The following is a 19,391-nucleotide window of genomic DNA, read 5'->3' as shown; positions in this document are numbered from 1 at the left end:
TTTTGATGGGTCATTTGTTGAAACCTGTTATGTTGGATCACTCAGCACTAATGACTGTAGTATGCAAATACACATCACATGCTGCAGCTGATTTTGAATTAACACTGATGAAATTTTAGCAAGACTATAATGCTGGGTTTTGTTATTTCATTGTGTACGCAAGTGCATGGATCGACTCTTGCAGCATCCATTCAGCAGATTAGGGAAACAAATGCCTGCAGTTGTGTTTTAGAAAGATGAATTCCTAAAAAGTGTAACTCCAGAGGATTTGTTTAGCTGTTGCCTTCAGTATTGTCTTCCTCTTTATGAAATATTGAGAAATAGATTTTCCATTGCTTATGATGTGTCATTTCATTGAACACATTAGTGCTGATCTTTATAAAGTAAAGGCCAGATGTAACACTTGAGGTTCAGGAGAGACAGACAGGCATGCAGCTGTTTCCTTCTACTAGTTTACACTGGTGCATTCTGTGAGGAAACTGTCCCCCATCCGACACAAGTAAAAATGAGAATAGTCCTACTGATCAGTCAAAATAAAAGAAGAATTCATGTAGGTGATGCAAGACGAATAAAAGTGCTCAAGCAGTGTGCTCATTTCATGCTGATTACAGTACAGTACTACAGTTACTGCATAATAGGAACTCTAAAGGTTATTAAGATTTAAAGTGGTAAAACCAAACTGGCTGAGTTCCACTATGAAAGAAGGCAATAAAATAACTAAAGAGGTCATCTAAGAAAGTCTCTAAACTGGTCCAAATGTTCAATTTAGGGGATTTAAAAAACATGTTTGGTGAGCATCAGGAAGTACTGGTACATGTGTAAAATGTAACTCAATCCAAATAACTGTGCAGCCATAAATTCCACCTTTGTAAACTCTACTGATGATGAATGTAGCCTGTCATTGAGAATATTCGTTTAACCGTATGTTAATGTCTACTGGTTACTGTGTTTACTGTGGCATTAAAATAAGTGGTAATTGGACTGGCACTTTCCTAATCTCAAAGCATTTTATTACTATCACAGTCACCCATTAATACAAGTACCTTTTTCTATGCCTTAGTCCTTTTAACCTACGATTCACACATTCATACACTGCCATTCATACACATTCATACACGGCGGATACATCAGGGGCAACTTGGGGTTTTGAAGAATAGCTCTCAGACTGAAAAGCCAGGGATTGAACCTGGAACCTTCTGATTAGGAGAAAGAGTTGGAAAGTGGTGAATGAGCGTAAGGTAAAGAGTTCTGATTACAAATTCTGTCTATAGCAATACATTTCAATATACACCTGACCCTAAACCAATTCACATAGCAGAACAAATGCCTTACTAGGCTTATCTACTTAGTCTACTAGTCTACTTATCATTTTTTTCAGTGTCAGTGAAAAAGGAAATACAAAAAAATGGTGAAACATAGGCTGGACCTCAGAAAAGATCTCTTGAGACTGTTCACAGTGATAAGACCCAGCTATCCACCCGCTCTGCTTGGTCCCACAGCGTCATCAGTGTGGTGATGCTGTTGAGACTGGTCCCTGAGCAGCACTGTTCTGTTTTCATGGCATTTAGTCAGTGTCCCTGCCATTAAAAATGAATGGTCATTGTGACTCATTTTGTAACTGTTTATGTAAGCTTCTAATGCGTGTTTTTCTCTCCGGAAGCCTGAATTTACTGCTCCCACACTCTTTCCTCACACGCTCAGTATTGTTTCCATCCCTTCAGAGGACTAATTTTCATTTTCTTTGGTCTTACACTAATTCAAACCATAACCACTGTCCTCCTAACCTAACTTTAGTTAGGCTTCCCAGAACCTTAATCAAGTCTTCAACTTGCAATCTTAAGGAAAGAATTGTATCAAAGTGAACATCAACCAAACTGTCTTCAGTTTCATCACTCTTATGTGATCTCATAAAGATAGTTCCACGTGTACACGCTTGGCAATGCTGTACCAAATGCAAATTGTAAGGAACCCAAGCTTCCCAAACTAATGTATTTACTTCCAAAATGGCTCCACTTACTGGAAAAGAGAGGAGCTTCGGTTTTTAAGTTTGTTTCAGTAGAGTCTGGCCAAGTCTTTTTTCCAGTGTGCTCTAAATTTACTGTTATTTCAAATGTTTCACCTTCCCCGGGAAATGTGACATTGTTTTTCAAGGGTAACTACAGGCACTGTGCTGAAAAGAAAAATAAAACCATAAGCCAGTGCAGAATAGAAACGTGCTTGTCAACGTGGAAAGTCACGTCAAACTCTACAATCACCGAACACGGAATTCATTTTCGATGTGGTGACAGTGGTGGTGGTGGAGGCAGTTAATATGCATCATTGATGTTGCCCATAATGATTCTAAGGAATATGACCCTGTCTATTCTGCTGCTAACCACAAGCAGACACCTGTGAAAGCTCTCTAGGCCAATAGCCAACCTTGATTTGCCTGCTTTGAGCCTTTATTTGTTTATTCCCGCAAATGTCACGCAGACAGACAAGCTGGTTAAAACAAAGCTTAGAAAGTGAGAGGTGTTCTTTTACATATCGGTCAGTCTATTTGCAACATTTAGGCATGAAATTTGACTATGTGTAAAGTAGGACCCCACTGGCTACAACAGTCTTCCCATGTTTGGAAGGAGAAGCGGAAAGCTTCTTTGGATTCATTGTCGTTGTTTGATGGAATATTATGCTTGCTGATGTCTATCTCTTAAACACACAGATAGCTCGGCTGGTTTTGACACACACAGGAAATCTGCACATGAGCAATGCTACTATAATACCAGCATACTTTGTCTTCCTTTACATTGTTTGAAAGAAAGTGTAGGTAAATGTTTTGATATAAAGTTTGAATATTTCACATTTTTCACACAAATATTTCATATTTTAGGGCACATTTTTTGGAAAGGGTATCCATGGCATTGATTTGGATGAACTAACTGACAAGCTGCATTACCGGCTTCATTGTCTTGTTGCATTACTAAGCATAAAGTGGAAGCATCATACCTAAGGGTATTAATAAACTTCCCCTTTTCAACAATACCACAAAGTCAGCCTTCCATTATTAGTGCTTTAAAAGAATAGATGAACATTTAGAGAAACGGCATTAGTCCATTTTGTGTTTGAATTAAATTAAAAGAGTGATATCATTCATACTTTTGTATGGTAACGTTTTACCATACAAAACCCAATTTTTTTTTTTTTTTGCCAACTCTCATGGTGTCAGTAAAGCTCATGACACAATAAACAGGAAGCCATGAAGTCCCTGCCTTACAAAAAACAGTTTTTTCTTTGCACGTAGGATAAATTTGACTTTTAAGCTCATTCAAGCACCAGCAATTATTCATAAATGTCACAGAGAGTATGCAAGGGTTGGGTGCATATATCCATATGGCACAACAGCAGCAACTTCCTTAACCATTAATAACTAGTAATTATTTGACACAGGGCTGACATCTAAAAAGTAAAAATGTCAAATATGGCAGCAGATAACCTGGTATAAATGAGAGCATATTTTATAAACTCCAAAGTTTCTGTGGTTGGATAAATTCTTACACATGGTTATAATTTAGTGTTCAGGAAATCGGGAAATTTTAAACTAATAAAACAGTTTTGGCAGCAGAACAAAGGGTCATTTTCTGCTCATAAGTCCTAATTAATCACTCGGATTACTAACTGTATACTTCATGAAAGTACAATTTCTTCACATTCAAGTACAAAGTGGCTCCTGTAAGCTATTTAAAGGACCAGTTCACTGAAATTACAAAAACAACTGTACAAATATTCCCGTGGATAGGCCTTCTCTCCGTGTACTTGGTTCTGATGGTGTTTCAAAGAAACTTTCTTTTCCATGGATTGTGTTCATTCCACAACCAGAGTAATTCTGCAAACCCTATACTCCATGCCTAACAACGTGTTTGCGATAGACTAGCATACACTGTTACAAGCACTAGGCTTTTGAAATGTGTCTCCATGTGTGTAGATGAAACTGTAATGTCAACCATAAATGGAGGTGGAAGCAAGCAAACCTGTAATGGTAATGGTCTGCCAGCTAAAACAGCTACAAAGTCCTCACTGTTCAGCTACTATCACTAACAGATTACTTTTGTCATAATAATAGAGACAAGTTTGTGTCCAGCAGACTTGAGTTTCAACAACAACAGAGCAGTTGTCCAAGGTATGCAGCAGTGCAGCCCTGTCAGCCTGCAGAGCCCAGAGATGAATGAAAAGCATAACAGAAAGAGAACGCTACAACACAGTGAAACCTGGCACTGTGGCGAAAAGCACAACAGCTGATTTGGTTTAGTTCTGTGTGACAGGATGCTTCATGTGAAAGCAATCTGTGAAATGTAAGTGTGCCTTTCAAAGTATGCGAGCTGTGCGTTTTCTCTCTGCCAGAGATGCATTGGATCACTCCTCAAGCACTCCCATGCCTGGCCTATTCTTAGCCTATAGGGCAATCACCCGACTGGAAAAGACTCGCTCCAGAGAAAGAGGGGGTCTTATTTTATCTGTGATGTTGCCCCGAGAGCAACAAGACGTCACCCTCACATGTCAAGATGCTTAGTGGTGCAGCTCGTGCCTCATGGTGGCAGTGATCCAGATGCCTTTGGAGATCTACTAAAGCCGACTTTGACATTTGAGATGATAAGGACACACATACACACTGTCATATCCTCTAACAGCCACTTTAAGATAGTGCCCAGACATGATGTAGTGGTTTGAACCAGCATCTGTGGAGATACATACTGTGGGGTACTGTATCCACTGTCACATCTCTAATGAAAGCTGTTTGTTTAATTTTTTAAAACTAGTATGTAATATTCAAAGAAAGTGTGTGGTCAGATAATTGATAACAGCTGGTTTCCCTTTCCTTCTGTTGCAAGGTCAAGCACAGGGCACACCTGAATCAGAGAATGATTGCAGACTAATAAACTTCTGAGCGGAGCAACTAAAAAAGCTCATGTCAAGCTCGTGTCTCCTCACATCATTAATAATAATTACACATTCATTATATGCTTAATCTCATTGCTGGAATGGTACATTTTGCTCTGGTATTGTGTCACATATATTTACAAGGTACTGTGAAGACTTACAGTGCGTATACATTAGAATGCCAGTATTTTAAAGCTTTAAAGCAGCCAGATAGGGGCTTTTCCTGCATCATTTTTTGTCTGTTGTTAATGTGACACTTGGACCAGAATAGATATTAGTGTGATCATTTGATCTTAATCAGCAGCTAAGTCAAGGATTTGTGCCAGAGCTTACTTTCACACGACAGACATTAGTCTTTGAAAGCACAGATGAATTTTTAAACAACATTCCTGGCCCTCTTGTTTACAGAGACACGTTCCAATGCCTTTATCTCAATATAGGTTATGTGTCACAGTGTTTTCCTTTGGTAGTCTTGCCAGAAGACAGCTGTATAATATTTGCAAATGTATTTGCAAATGTCTGCACCAGACTCTTTGTATTGGACATCATTTGTTTGCTGAAAAAATGCACAGCATGATGGTGGATAGTCAAAGGGTTTTGCAGCAGATCTGCAAATTTGGATGCATTTTGCATCCTTTTTCCTTTTGTTATTTACATCCCTTCTATAATTTACAGCACTTTTAAATCCCTGATGGTTACTGTGTTTGAAAGCTGTCACTTTGAATAATTACAAGTAATTGGTTATGTAACCCACATAATATACCGTAATATCTCTTCCCATAATTAGACAAAATAACATAGTTGTCAAACAATAGCATCCAACAAACAAGCAGTCAGACAGGATTAGTTAAAGCTTGTGTTGAACTGAATGAACAGAAAATATGTGCATCCTTTGTCATTCTGTTTAGCTTGAATTTACTAGAACTGAAATGCAGCAGCCAGGATTGTACAGGAACTGAGTGAGTGACTTTTTAAGCAGTCAGCGGTTGTGAAAATAGATTTGTGTGTGTTTTTAAAGCTTTAAGTAAGTACTAGTGTCTGGGAATGCAGAGCACATGTGGTGGACCAACAGTCAGCTGGGTGGTGTGATGCCCTGATGGTCCTTTCATTTCACGCTATGACGTGAGATGAGCAGAGATGAGGCGATGGATACCAGGGAAATTATGTAATGGTACAGGCTTGCATGATATTGGCATGATTTTTGTTTATTTATTTATTAGAGTGACTCATCTGCCAAAGGCCAAGTGCTGAAAATGACCAAATATCAGTTAATCGGTCTGTATTTCAAACTAGTCAACTAAACCTAATCATTCAAAACCAGCTTGCAGTGCAAGTGCCATGCTTCACTTGATTTTATGTACAGTGGGAATTACGTATCTTCTTCTATTTTAATGCATGACACATGTTGATGTTAAATATTTGAAATGTACCATCACTTATTAATGTGCTTATGGAGGCCTATAATCCACCGGAGAATTACAGCATCTTTTAGGTAATTGTTTTGTTGTTACAGGGTCTTATTTTATCCCAGGCTGTAGCAGACGGGTCTTTCCAGGAATATAAAATGTCTGAAGTACTTGTTAAACAAGTTAGCATCAAAAAAGATGAATAGGGCTGCATAGTGAACAGAATATTCAGATACTGTTTGTCCTTAAGTACATGGCGGAGATCAAAGTACTAATATGAGAGCAGCTCCAGAGAACTGCTGCTCAATGAACAGTTTGTCTTATTCAGACCATTCTCTTTATAATGTAGAGATGGTTGTGTTGGAAAAACCCCAGTAGATCATCAGTTTCTGCAATACTCTGACCAGCCTGTCTGGCACCATGTTCAGAGACACTTGAGTCATCAGTCTTCCCCATTCTGATGTTTACTTTGACCACTGGGACGTCATTTTGACGATGTTAACATGACTACATGCAGTGAGTTGTTAGTTGTTAGTGTCAGATATTTGTTTTAATGACTTTTGTAACTAAAAGAGTGGCAAGTGAGTGTTTAATAACTATAATAATTGAAGAATGTTGATGATTTGTGATACTCGTCTTGGCCTCTAGTCTTTACCATGAATGGAATTCCAACCCAAGATTTAGTTCCTATTCCAAAGTACCATTTTCTTTACCAGCACTGCCTTTGACAGCACTGTAGAGATTTGTCTAAGCTACACTGCCAGTAGTAATATAACCCTCCACAGACACAGGAGTTGTGAATCTAATTTGATGGCTCACTCTCAGTGACGCTCAGGGATCCATTAACAGTCAACTCTTTGCCTTTTATTTCCCTGTCTGTCTGCCTTACATAACTAAAACCATCGAACTACATTCAAAGTTGTTTCTGGCATGCTCTAAAAAACATATGTGTGTGCTCTGGTTCATTGTGTTTAAAAGGTTGCTACAGAAGATCAGCAAGTCTGCTTTATGGAGCAGCCTCTCTTTAGAGGAAGAAAACCCTTAAAGTGCAAACTACACAGAGCAGCGGCTTCAAAAGTCACAGAGTCTTCACAGTAAATATGGAGGCAGATAATATTTGTCTCCACAAGGTGCTATACTGCTCTAGAGCTGAGATACTGAGACATTAAAATTTTCTCACCTTAGAAACTGAAGCTGAAATAGGTGTTGATGAGGTTCAGTGTCACATCAGTGTCTTCCAGTAAATAATCAGGGACGTGCTTAAATATCTTGCTTAAGACCACTTTACAGTTTCATCTTGTTTGTCAGTGATTGTGCAGATTAAGTACCTTTATTTCCACAGTGGTGCAGCTCAGAGATGAGGTTTATTTTTATGTGTGTAGACTGAGTAAGAAACTGTGTACAAATGGTGAAACACATTAAAAAAAGCCTAGTGTGAAGTAAATGGACTGGTTCCTATATAGCGCTTTCCGACATTATCTGAGCACTCAAAGCGCTTTACACAACTTGCCTCATTCACCCAGAGCCTGTACTTCTTTACTTAAGTAAAACTGAAAATGTTTTTTAACACTAATATCTATACTTCTTCTTAGTTACAGAATGTCTGCACTTTTGCCACCTCTGCGACTAACACCTTGCCTGAGAAGCCTGTATAGAAATATCACTATCTATGCATACTCAACGGTGTTCTCCATGCTCAGTGCATCAGGAAAAAAATGTTTTGACTATAAACCTGTAAATTTGTAAATGTGCTCTCAGTGTCTGAGAAGCAGCTATGTACAGTGAGCGTTACGAGACTTGAATCTGATTTCTAGTGTTCTCAGTGGTCAGTTACCCTTCCTGATTTCAACCACATTGCACACAGGGAGCAACCAGATCCATACACATCCTGTTTTTGGTAGTACCTCAACTTTAATGTTCCACAATCAATTTAGGTACTGACTATGCATACTCTTTCTCTTCTGTCTCTGCTCTCAACAATCAGATTATCAGTTCATTAAAATGCATGTTTTTACTAATTTTAACCTTTTACTAAAGAACTGGTGGTGAAAGGCTTTTGTTTGTTTTTTTAACCAATGCTCACCAGTTTGCCCCTTCTTTTAATGCTACTCTTTCATAACCATTTCACCTACAGGCTCTTAACAAGAAGGAACACAGAGGCTGCGACAGCCCTGATGCTGAGGCATCCTATGTTCTCACTCCTAATACTGAAGAAAAATACAAGAAGATTAATGAGGAGTTTGACAACATGATGAAGACTCATAAAATTGTAAGTTGCATTTTTTGTTTGATTGTTTTTTGTTGGTTTTCAACATTTTGTTTAGTGACTGTATCATGCTGGCTTTTCCTCACCCCCATTTTCTCTGTAGGGTCATTAATTAAGAAGCTCAATATGTCTGATCATGCTCACAGACACCAAGATGGAGGCAATACGATTGATAAAAGACAATTGCATTTTACCAGTTCATGTATTTCATTTCAACATTCATTGGCTCTTTTTGTCTCTTGCTGCCTTCTTAGTCCACAGGCCAGCAGCAACAGCACTTCATGCATGTAGCACCAGGCAGCATGGCCTACAGTCACAGTGGAGGAGGGGCAACTTCCCAGGCACTAGCTGCAGCCACAGCAGCTTTGGCTGACGGTGGGATCCTCTCCTCACCTCACACGCACCTCCACAGAAACATAAACTCCTCACAAAGACCCCCGAGTGCTGGAGGTGAGTAAAATGAGCTTTGTGTTGCTCTTTGGTAACTAAAATTACTGTTAAACTGCACACTGAGCCGATGACAATAACAGAGGAGACATGAAAATGAATGTGTGCAAGGATGTCCAGATAAGCCTTAGAATTATGAGTAGAAGAGCGACTATGTAGAAAACTATGTATTTTAATTAGACAGTATCGTAGTTTTTAATGGAGATGCAGGAGATGAGCCATGCAAACATTCTGCGCAGGAGGAATTACTGATTTCGAATTTGTTTATTTATTTTTTAACATTGAGTTGAAGACAGCGTATCTGATAAAACAACAGTTTGACTGTTATTGTTCTGCTAGTATGTCACATAAAAAGCCCCTGCTGGTGAAAATACATTTGAGCAAATGGAAAGTGAACGATCTAAAGCAATCTTACTTAAAGCTGCAATCTTATTTAAAATCTTACTAATAAGATAAAAAGATGGATGCATGCAGAGTGGCTCCTAGTGATTACAGACCATTAAATGCGAGAAAAATGTAATAACGAATCCTAACGAGTGTGTTGTGTTTATCCTCAGGTGGCCTGCAGGGCAGTTCCGAGCTGGCTCTGCAAAATGGATCTGGACCGACTGGTATGTATCCAACAGGAGTTTAACAAACATGCTCTGACATGTATACTGCATATGCACAAACACAACTCCCTGCATGTGGAGTAGTCTTTGCAAGCTTGTTTTGCTTGTGATCCCATGTGAGCAGCTGCATGTGTTAACTGTGTGTGATCTGTTCGAACAAATGGTTATTTGTTTTCTTGATTTTTTTCTAGGGCCTTAAGGGATTAAAATTAGCCAATAAATTACAAAAGAATGAAATATAAGAAAGAAATTCCACAGAAATAAACATCCCTTTTCTGCTTTCTGTTCTGATAATTAGTTCATGGCTCCTCTGAGGTTCTGTTAGTGCTTCTTAAAATAGTGGGAGTTGATGTAGGATGGTGATGGATTTGTTTTTGGTCAGTTAAGGCCAGTGGAGGGATGTGTTCTTCCAGGAGCCTGGCTGCACCTCAGTTTCATTCCTCCTGGTTTTTGTTGCTGCTCTTCTGCCCTTATGCTTTGGTCCACAACCCTTTCTACAAACTGTCCCCTCCTGCCATGTCCGTCCTCTCCTTCTCAGGAACACTGCCATTATGTAATGCCAAGAGAGAGAAAAGATGAATTATTCATGATTATCTCCTGTATAATATATAGCTGTACTTACTCCAGTCTGCATGCAGAACTTGGCCGTGGACATGTTGATTTAATGGATCTAATACATGAGACTGTAATACCCCACTCCATTTTCAAGTGCATTCCAAAGCTCTAAATATTAAAAACTTGTGCTATATGCATGACGCTTTCCATTAACAAAAAAATATCCTTTGCAAAATTCTTACAAAAAGTAGCTAGAATCAACACTTAAGTGAAAGTTGGAATTGAATTACCATAACTTCTTAACATCCTCCACGTTTCTGTATTTAGTGAATGGATTTGGAAAGATCATACCATCAAAATCTCCTCCTCCTCCTCTTCCACCTCATGGGAACAGCATGGTCCCTACCAGCCGCAAGACAGACCTCCGGGTCGTCATCCCCCACTCCAAAGGAATGATGCAATCACTGGTAAGTATGTTTTCTTTTATATTTAAGACTAAAACAAAAAAAAAGCCTTTATGACGAGTAATATTCTCAAAAATGTTACCTAAAGCTTTATGTATTTATTTAGGTCCAATACAGAACAACAATCAAGCTTGTAACATGTGATGTAGTTTTAGTTTTGACTGGAACAAGGAAGAGTCCTCTAGCTGCTGACAGACAGCTCTATAAAACCATGAACTTTTGATTCCTGAGTCTGGATTTTATTAAGAATCAGAACAGTACATTGTGTTTTCTAAGCCTGTGGGATGCTGTAGTCAGGCATGAACAGGGTAAATATATGACACAGATTACCACAGAGTGGGCCAACAACTTTTGAGAACAATTGGTTTGACACTATTTGGGGCAGATGGTTGGTGGTTTTACAGATGGAATCATAGTTCCTTTGAAGAACAGACAATACTGGCAAAAACTTGCATGCCTCATTTGACCGACTTCACTGCTACTTCTTTATAGTCCCTTCCAGTAGACTCAACAAGATTCAGTCCTATTGTGAACTAACACCCTTTTGATTACATTTAAGGTTCCCGTAATCTCTTTAAAACACACGTGGATGTGCAGAATCTATAGGCAAGGCACAAAGTTCTGTTAGTGGTCCACTTCTAGTCAGATTTTTCCTTTGGAAACACTAGCATTTAACTAGTAGCAGTAGGCTTTAGGTAAAATTTCTGTGTGGAGAGTAAAAGGGGAGTGCAACCTCAGAAAGCCCAGATATCCACTGGCTACGCCAGAAGCTGTGAAAGATCGCCCATTATACTCAGAGGCTAAGTCAACAGACTAGCCTGAAGGGTTTCCAGACTGAAGTTTGTCACACATTTGACTAAATGCATATATATCTCATCATAAAATCTATGACCTAAATTGGTGTTCACACTAAATAGCAGCTTAAACTAACACAGAAAAGAGTTTCTATTTCAAAGACATAACATGGTATTAAAGAGGTCATTTGGATGGATTTGAAGCCAAGATAGCAAAGGTTGGCGTCGGCACTGTTAATTATAATGTGTTTAATATTTTTTATTACAAAAAATTTTAGGCATTTCAGTATTAGCAGAAATTGAAGTTAAAATTAGTTTAGTGTGACTTCTGCTTCGCTTGGCACCCTTGCTTGTTCACACAGACACATCCCATAATCCTTATCTCAGACTGAATGTAAAAGCTTATTAGTTAAAATTATGCCCCAAAGTTTTGGAAAACAACAGCCTGTTCATCTGAAAAGACTACTGACAGTTTTGTCTAAGTTGCCAAGTCACATGCCTCTTTGTGAGGGCAGTGCAAATTCTTTATGGAAGCTCAAGTCTTGTTTAGACTCAGTACCAGTAGAACTGAAATGCAGAAATAAAATCAAATTTGAAACGTGGCATAAAAAAGTGCTTTAAAAGCTGCATGGTACACGAAGTTACGGTCTTTATATACATGACATCAGAGCACCAGTTCATGGTTGTGTAAGATGACTCGGAAGACTGTAGAAGGAGTCTGTTTTCCTTTCTTATTCCACATTCTGCAGCTGTGCCGGGTCGCTGAAGTCATTGATTTGCCCTTAAATCTCCTACTGTTACCCTTGCCTCCCACACTGTGCTCAGACATGATGTAACAATTAGTAAACAATGCAAACTGACACTCTTTTCTTTGTATTTTTCTTTTTATGGTGACCGACCAGCTCCATTATTCTACTGGTTGCGGTTTCCAGGGGATTTTTACATATTGCAGAAGGATATGAGTTTCTATTTTCTGGTGTTCTAGAAATTAATGTCAAAGTTTTTTCATAGAATAAGGAAGAGTTTCACATATGTGCGATATAAGAAAAGAATATCCGGACTATTTAGAAATTAATAGTAAAATAAATATATTAAATATAATTTAGATTACAAATTCAGAGCACATTATAGGTAGCTTTTAAAGTTTTAATAGCGATGTTTAATGTCACTGAAATTCAGCGTGACTAAATTTCTTCTGGAGAAGTGATGAATCAGCGGCCATTCATTCCACATTAAGTAATCATAATTCCTCATCATTCTGTTGATCTTTTCTGTTTGTCAATTATCGGTGACTGGGTGACAAATAATTTATTGTTGTCATGTTTGCAGGAAACAGAATCTGGCAGAGTCTGATTTAGTTTTCAGGAACTGTGCTGAATGGGTTTGCAGTCGTTTGAAGCTGGAACACTTATAAAAAGCGAACCATGATATGGCTAATGCCTCTACCCTGTTTAAACCAACAGAAGAAGCCACTCATATTTTTCTTTCTGCTTTTCATTCACTCCAGCAAAAGATGTTGTGTTGTGGTCTCACAACTCCTCCTCAGTGTGATCATTTTGAAACTGCCTTTCACTTCCTCCTGTATGCATGTGTGCACATGTTAGTGTAAGCGGCATGCTTTGTTTAGTGTGTTTTGCACAAACAGGCGAAAACAACAAAGCAAAAACAACTGAGGAGGTCTGCATTTCTTAACAGGATGTCTGTGTCATTGCTAACATCACTACTCACTACCATGATAGCTTTAACTTGGATTCTGTAGTGCATTATCTGTAGTCCACAAATGCAAGGACACCATAGAAAACACAGGGAATGAGACATGTATGGGTTGGTTAACCCATTGTTTTTATGTTTGCTGAGTAATGAATGACCTGGTTCAGGGTGACGTGATTGAAAGATGAACGAAAAACAACTCCTAAATTCAGTGTGATAAGTTGAGTTCATGAGCCACCTGTTCTGAACCGATAGGCTATTTTAGGACAATGACTAATTAAGAATGAATTACCTGCTGATATTCAGTTGATATTTCAGTTGTGTGTTTTTTAAAAGCAGACAGTCAAATAAATTGCACTGATATCGCTTTTTGGAAAAAAAGAGGATTTCATGTCATTAAAGGAAACTGACTGATAAATTAGACTATCAAGTCTTGGGTTAAAAATAAACATTCAAAAAATACATTTTTTAAACTAAAGATCTTAAAAACTAACTGCAGTTTCTGAATAGTTAGTGGATTTCCATTAGACTTCTGTTTTTACAAAACATTCAGTTTTGTTGAGAAGAATGCAAATCCTTGTTCAATTCATGTGCAACTTCTGCTAGCACTATGGGAAGTGTAGGAAATTCAAAAATATATATTTTGAACTGCTTAATGTTTTTTTGTTTTGTTTTTAAAACAGGGGATGTGAGCCTATACTGACATCTTGTGGTTGAAATGGGGCATTACAAGTCTAGTTCTAGCGAACACTATAATTGCGATCTAAGCACAAAAAGCAACAAACTAAGAGAAGACTAACATTTCATGAGTGAACTTAGTGACTTTATGTCTTTGTTTATTATTTGTTTTCAGAATAACCAAAGGATGAGTAGCAGTCAGTCCAGTCAGCCTCTTTCCACACCAGTGGTCTCTATCACCACACCCAGTCTACCCCATCAGAGTCTGGTCTATGCTGGCATCGGCTCTGCCTACAACGGTACAAGTTCTTTTTACTTTTTTGTGTGTATTCCATTCATTTAACATAAACGCTGTTAGATCTTAAAAATAAAAATAACATAAAGCAACAGCAGCCTGAAGAAATACAAAATGCTAGATTTAAATGCTACTTGGATGGAAGTGAAAAAGTGAATGTGAAAAAATGAATTGCTCCCTGAGCCTAATAGCTTGCCAAACCGCCAGCTTTAGCAGCAGTAGCTGCAACCACATACTTTTGATATCTAGAGATCAGTCTCTGGCATTCATGGTGGCAATTTGACCCACTCTTCTATCCAGAAATGCTTTAGTTCAGTCACACTGGAAGGTTTTCAAGCTTATTAAGCGGCTTGAAAAATAATAACTTTTTTGTTTTAGTTTTAGCCTGAATTGTTTCTAATAGTTCTTGATTGTAAGGAATTCCCTGAAAAAATAACAAACTGCAGCTGTGAGATTTCATAACGATATGGGATGGAATACAAGAGTAAAGGCTGCAAATATAGGTAAAATGAAAATGACTCAGGTGTTTGGATGCAAAGGAAGAGCCTTACTAACAACAACAAAAGTCTCCACGAGTATCCACAAATTGCAGTTAGCACAAACTTCTATCAAACAAGAGATGGGTAACTGTTTCACATGGGGCGTTTTTGCTCATTGTGGTCAAGTGGAACAAAACTACAACATTAAACCTTGCCAAGGAAAATGAAAAGAAGTCTTATGAACACTGGCAGGACATTCTCTGGTTAAATAAAACCAATTTAGTCTAGATCAGATTTTGTACAGTGTGTGGTTGTTGTTTTTTTTATGTTGACCTGGCCAGGACTACTACACTGGCTGCACAGTGGTAACTGTGAATCATGGATGTGTGAGTGTGCTAATCTATGGCAACATGAGTGCAGAAGGTCAGCCACTGAGCATTGCTGTTATGGGCTGTGTCCTTCTCCCATATGCTTCTCGCATATCCCCTTCAACTGAGGGGATACCTTGGATGGTTCAGTAGAGTATAGCTGGTTTATTCTCCTGCCTTCTATCTCTCTGAAATAAACCAAATCACTGTCCAGGATGAGACAACAAACATCAACAACAACATTGCCACAATTGACCTTGTGCTTAGTGAATACCTCAGGCAGCAGAAACCCGAGAAAGAAGAGGTGCAAGGAGACAAACCATCATGGGAGGACAGGCCCGTGCACGGTTTGCAGCAGATAGAAGTGGCTGACATTTAGAAATACTACCAGTGTCTGGACAAAGCTGGATTGAAAGACATCACAGAGGCACTAATCATGGCAGCACAGGAACAAGCTCTAAGTACAAGATCCATAGAGGCTGTGGTCTACCACACCAGACAAGACCCCAGGTGCAGACTGTGTAAAGATTCCCCTGAGACAACCAAGCACATAACAGCCCTGCCTTCTAGCAAGGCAGATGAAATCCCACAGTTAGTTGGAAATTACTTTTTTTCTGGCCTGAAATTTTCTTTAACATTTAATTTTTTTCAAAGCACTCTATCCAGTCTGTATTCAGTTATATATATATATATATATATATATATATATATATATATATATATATATATATAAAACCCTGAAATAGCTAATTAAAGTTAGTTAACTAACTAAAAACACTGTGATTGTTGCCAAATGATATAGTATTGAAATATTTTTCTAATGCTACACAACAGAGTTCTCTGTGTTGTTGTGTACTATAAGTATTTTCAAACACAATGATTTAATCCAGTGATCAACAAAATACCAACTTTCAAAGCCTCTCAGCTACCTTGTGTCACAAAACTGAGTATAGAGGCCTCTATGCATGTGGGAAAATACAGGGCTCTAGTGGGTTAGTTCTGGTTTCACTTTTACAAATTTTCAGCACATTACTAAAAGTGAAATAGTTTCAGGTAGCTTAGCAGCTCATAACAAGAGTGTAAGAGAAGTTGTGGTGCAGCGTTTATACTGTATTCAAGTGTTGTTAAAAAAGGTCATGTTTGACTTTTTACAGAAGTGTAATGCTTTTTGATCAGCATGATGTTGCATGTAGTCTCTCTCTTTCTGTCTTTGTCAGATTACTCCCTGAACAGTGGAGAGTTATCAGGCTTTAACTCTGCTGCAGGGCCCTCTCTGAGCTCAATGGCAGCATGGGAGCAACAGCAGCTGAACTCCATGGGGTAAGAGCCTGACACAGTTAAACTGTCTCCCTTCATGATTTACAGATAAAATGTTTAACCATTTCTTTACACTGTTTTTTTTTTGTGCAGACATACTGTGTTGTTGACATAAAGTTAAAAATTACCTGATCATACAGTGTGCAATAAACTGAAACAGCGTGCACAGAGTTGGAAAAATGCAAATATGTATAACTATATACATAGATATAATATATATGATAACAGATTCCATGACATAGATAATTGCCCTAAAATATGTAATAAAGAGGCATTTTTTTAATAACCATTCTTGTTCAAACATCACACATTTTTGCTTTTGTGTAAGACCATGAAGTTATGTACTTTTGGGTGATGTATGTAATAAAAAGCTATTTTATAATCTCAACATATCTGCTATATGTTACGTCTATTAGACACATTTTACTCTAGCTATGAAATCAATCAAATTGTAAGTACAATACTGGCCTCTTAATCTGTGGTAACGTAGATGTTTAAAAGAGCATAAAACAGAAATACAGTTATCTCCACTTTTTACTTTAAATACATTATTATTAAATGTACTCAATAGCCACAGTTTTCAGACAAAATGTTTCTGTTTACAGGCCGATTACAGCCATGTCACCACCAGATGGCACCTTCACTCCAGAGTCACAGCCTCAAATTTTCTCTTCCTCTGTCTGTAGGTCAGGAAGCTCCACTCTCTCCATCAGCACCAATCATAACATCAACATCAAAGCTGAGCCAATCTCTCCACCCCGCGACCACCTCAGCCAGTCTGGGTACATGATCCATCCACATGTTCACCCTCATCATCACTCCTCTGCCTCCTCATCAGCTCGAGCAGAGATGGGGCGGTCCCCTTCTGACAGCGTTGGTTCCTCCTGCAGCTCTCACGAGGGCGGCAGTGACCGGGAAGAGCAGCAGCGACCTGACTTCCACTTGCTCCCTGTGAGTCGGTCAGAGGGCAGGGAGAGTCCGACAGTCAAGCGAATCCGAATGGACAGCTGGGTGACATAGAGCCTGGAGCTACATCGAGAAGCTGCACCAGGGCAAAAAACAGGAAGGACACTGTTGTGCAAATGAAATGTGGTTTTTATTGTTCTGTTGAATTTGCTTTAAATATTTTTTTTGCTGTTGTTGTGGTTATTCAGAATTTCTTGAGAAGGGTTGAGCGACATTAGTCTGAGCATTCTGGATTGGATAAAGCTGAAATTACAGTGGCACTTCATTTAATCTTATTTTCTTCTTTTACAAACAATTAAAGCTTTGCAGATTAAATATCTGGGTCCAAATGCAGTACAGTTACAGTAGAGTACAGTTATTTCCATTTGCAGTGCACTGTGGCGCTGGATGGAAGAGAGACAAAGCATAAAATCAACGTTCATGAGTGGGTAAAGTTACTAGGTGTCAACCAATTCATTTCTAATCTTCTCAGGGTTTAAAACCATTAAATGCGTCCTTCGTGAAAGCAATACTCCCTCCACATCATCATTTCTGTTACTCCTCTTTATAAAAACACGTATTTATATCAGCCAAAGCAGTATACTGTTTTCTATGTTGTGTGTGTTTTTATATTGTGCACAAAATTATACAATATTTCATTCAGATTTGAAATCGAAAGCCATGGACACTTGTATATGTACTACCAAAACATGTCACTATTGTTTGTACATAGTATCTTTAATATATATCACTTTTGGTGTAACTATAGCGTTTTGTCAGTGTGTTTTATCTGCCTGCCTTTACACTTTGTCTCCTGAAACTCCCATAATTTCTTAGATAAAGCTACTTTCAGCTGCTCCTTTGTTACAAGGGGTCGCCAAAGCAGGTAGGTCTGCATATTTGACTTGGCAGTTTTATGCCAGATGCCCTTCCTGGTACAATCCCAAAGGGGATTTGTGTCTCTGGCTGGAATTTAACCAGCAACCTTTTGCTTGCCAAGCAAAGTTGTTAAAGACTACACCACAGAACCACTTGTATCCTTTCTTAGATAAATAGATAAATTGGCTTTGTGAAGAAATCTTAGGAAACAATTCTAAAAAAAAAAAAAAAAGGTTACTGGTCGAGGAGGCGTCTGTTTGCCTTACAGCTGAAATGCAGTGGCCCAGGTTCGAGTCGGATCTCTGGAGACCTTTGCACCCTCTCCCCCTCTTTCCTGTCTACTCATCACTGTTAAACTATCAAATAAAGCCCAAAACCCCAAAAATAAATGTGAGAAGAAGACGACTCCTCTCTAGAAAAGCTTTATTGATTAGTTAAAATATATATATCCCTGTAAAAAGGATTTAGGAAAATGGATGCATTATAAAGAAAGATAAAACTGCTGAAACTTTTTAAAAAGCTGCTGAACACACGCACATCAACTCCTGCTTGGCTGATGGTGTTAGGTGATAAAACATAATGTCATAGATCAGAAAACAAAACGGAACTCTTTAGAGGAATTTGTTCTTAAATCTGTTATCGTATATATGTACCTTTGACTCCCATACCAGTGTCTTTTGATAGAGTATTTATCTGTTTTGGTCTTTAGGCACAAGTTACTTACTTAATAATGATGGTTACACACTTAAGGCCATGTGTCTTTGTGAGATTAAGGTTTTTTTTTTAAATATACGTTTACTCATGTAAAAATAGTTAATATAAATATTACTTTAATGGCACTGAATCCATACAATAAGAGACACATTGAATTCTTGTGCTGAGAGAAATCTTACCTCCAGAGAGATGGGAATTTACTGAATGACTTTATGACTGAGCAGAAGATGATTAAACCTGAGAAAATGCAACATGTGGGTAAGTACAAGGTAGCACATGTGGTGAGAAGCAAAAGCTGCAAAAGACTAACCACAGTGCTTCCACTGAATGAGAGCATGGCTGGAAAATGTAACAGCTTTGACTCTGCAATGAAAGACGGATACAAAAAAAGAGCAAAGTGAAAGTTTTGAAACACATTCATGATGCAGGGTTTTAGAACAGGATACTGTTTCTATGTTTCTTTGACACCAGCAATAAAATAGGTGTCTGGTACCTGGCTGCACGAGGCCAATGAATTGTAAATTACAATTGTGAAAGAAGCTGTGATGC

The 19,391-nt window shown here is 38.4% G+C and overlaps 1 protein-coding gene across 4 annotated transcripts in view; it reads left to right on the top strand.

The window, feature by feature from the left end:
• The window catches only part of LOC134631562 (myocyte-specific enhancer factor 2A-like), a 47,479-nt gene extending 29,462 nt beyond the window's left edge, over window positions 1-18,017 (top strand). For all 4 annotated transcript variants that reach the window (XM_063480029.1, XM_063480020.1, XM_063480046.1 and 1 more), the window contains exons 4-10: window positions 8,455-8,589; window positions 8,841-9,036; window positions 9,591-9,644; window positions 10,527-10,666; window positions 14,021-14,144; window positions 16,205-16,307; window positions 16,991-18,017. In XM_063480029.1, the coding sequence (XP_063336099.1) occupies window positions 8,455-8,589; window positions 8,841-9,036; window positions 9,591-9,644; window positions 10,527-10,666; window positions 14,021-14,144; window positions 16,205-16,307; window positions 16,991-17,324 (1,086 nt within the window). In that variant the 3' untranslated portion in view covers window positions 17,325-18,017. The remainder of the gene's footprint in view (window positions 1-8,454; window positions 8,590-8,840; window positions 9,037-9,590; window positions 9,645-10,526; window positions 10,667-14,020; window positions 14,145-16,204; window positions 16,308-16,990) is intronic.
• The last annotated feature ends 1,374 nt before the right edge of the window (window positions 18,018-19,391 follow it).

This window comes from Pelmatolapia mariae, linkage group LG1 (genome assembly GCF_036321145.2).
Source record: "Pelmatolapia mariae isolate MD_Pm_ZW linkage group LG1, Pm_UMD_F_2, whole genome shotgun sequence".
NCBI classification, from domain to species: domain Eukaryota; kingdom Metazoa; phylum Chordata; class Actinopteri; order Cichliformes; family Cichlidae; genus Pelmatolapia; species Pelmatolapia mariae.
This window is presented reverse-complemented; position numbering and strand designations above follow the sequence as displayed.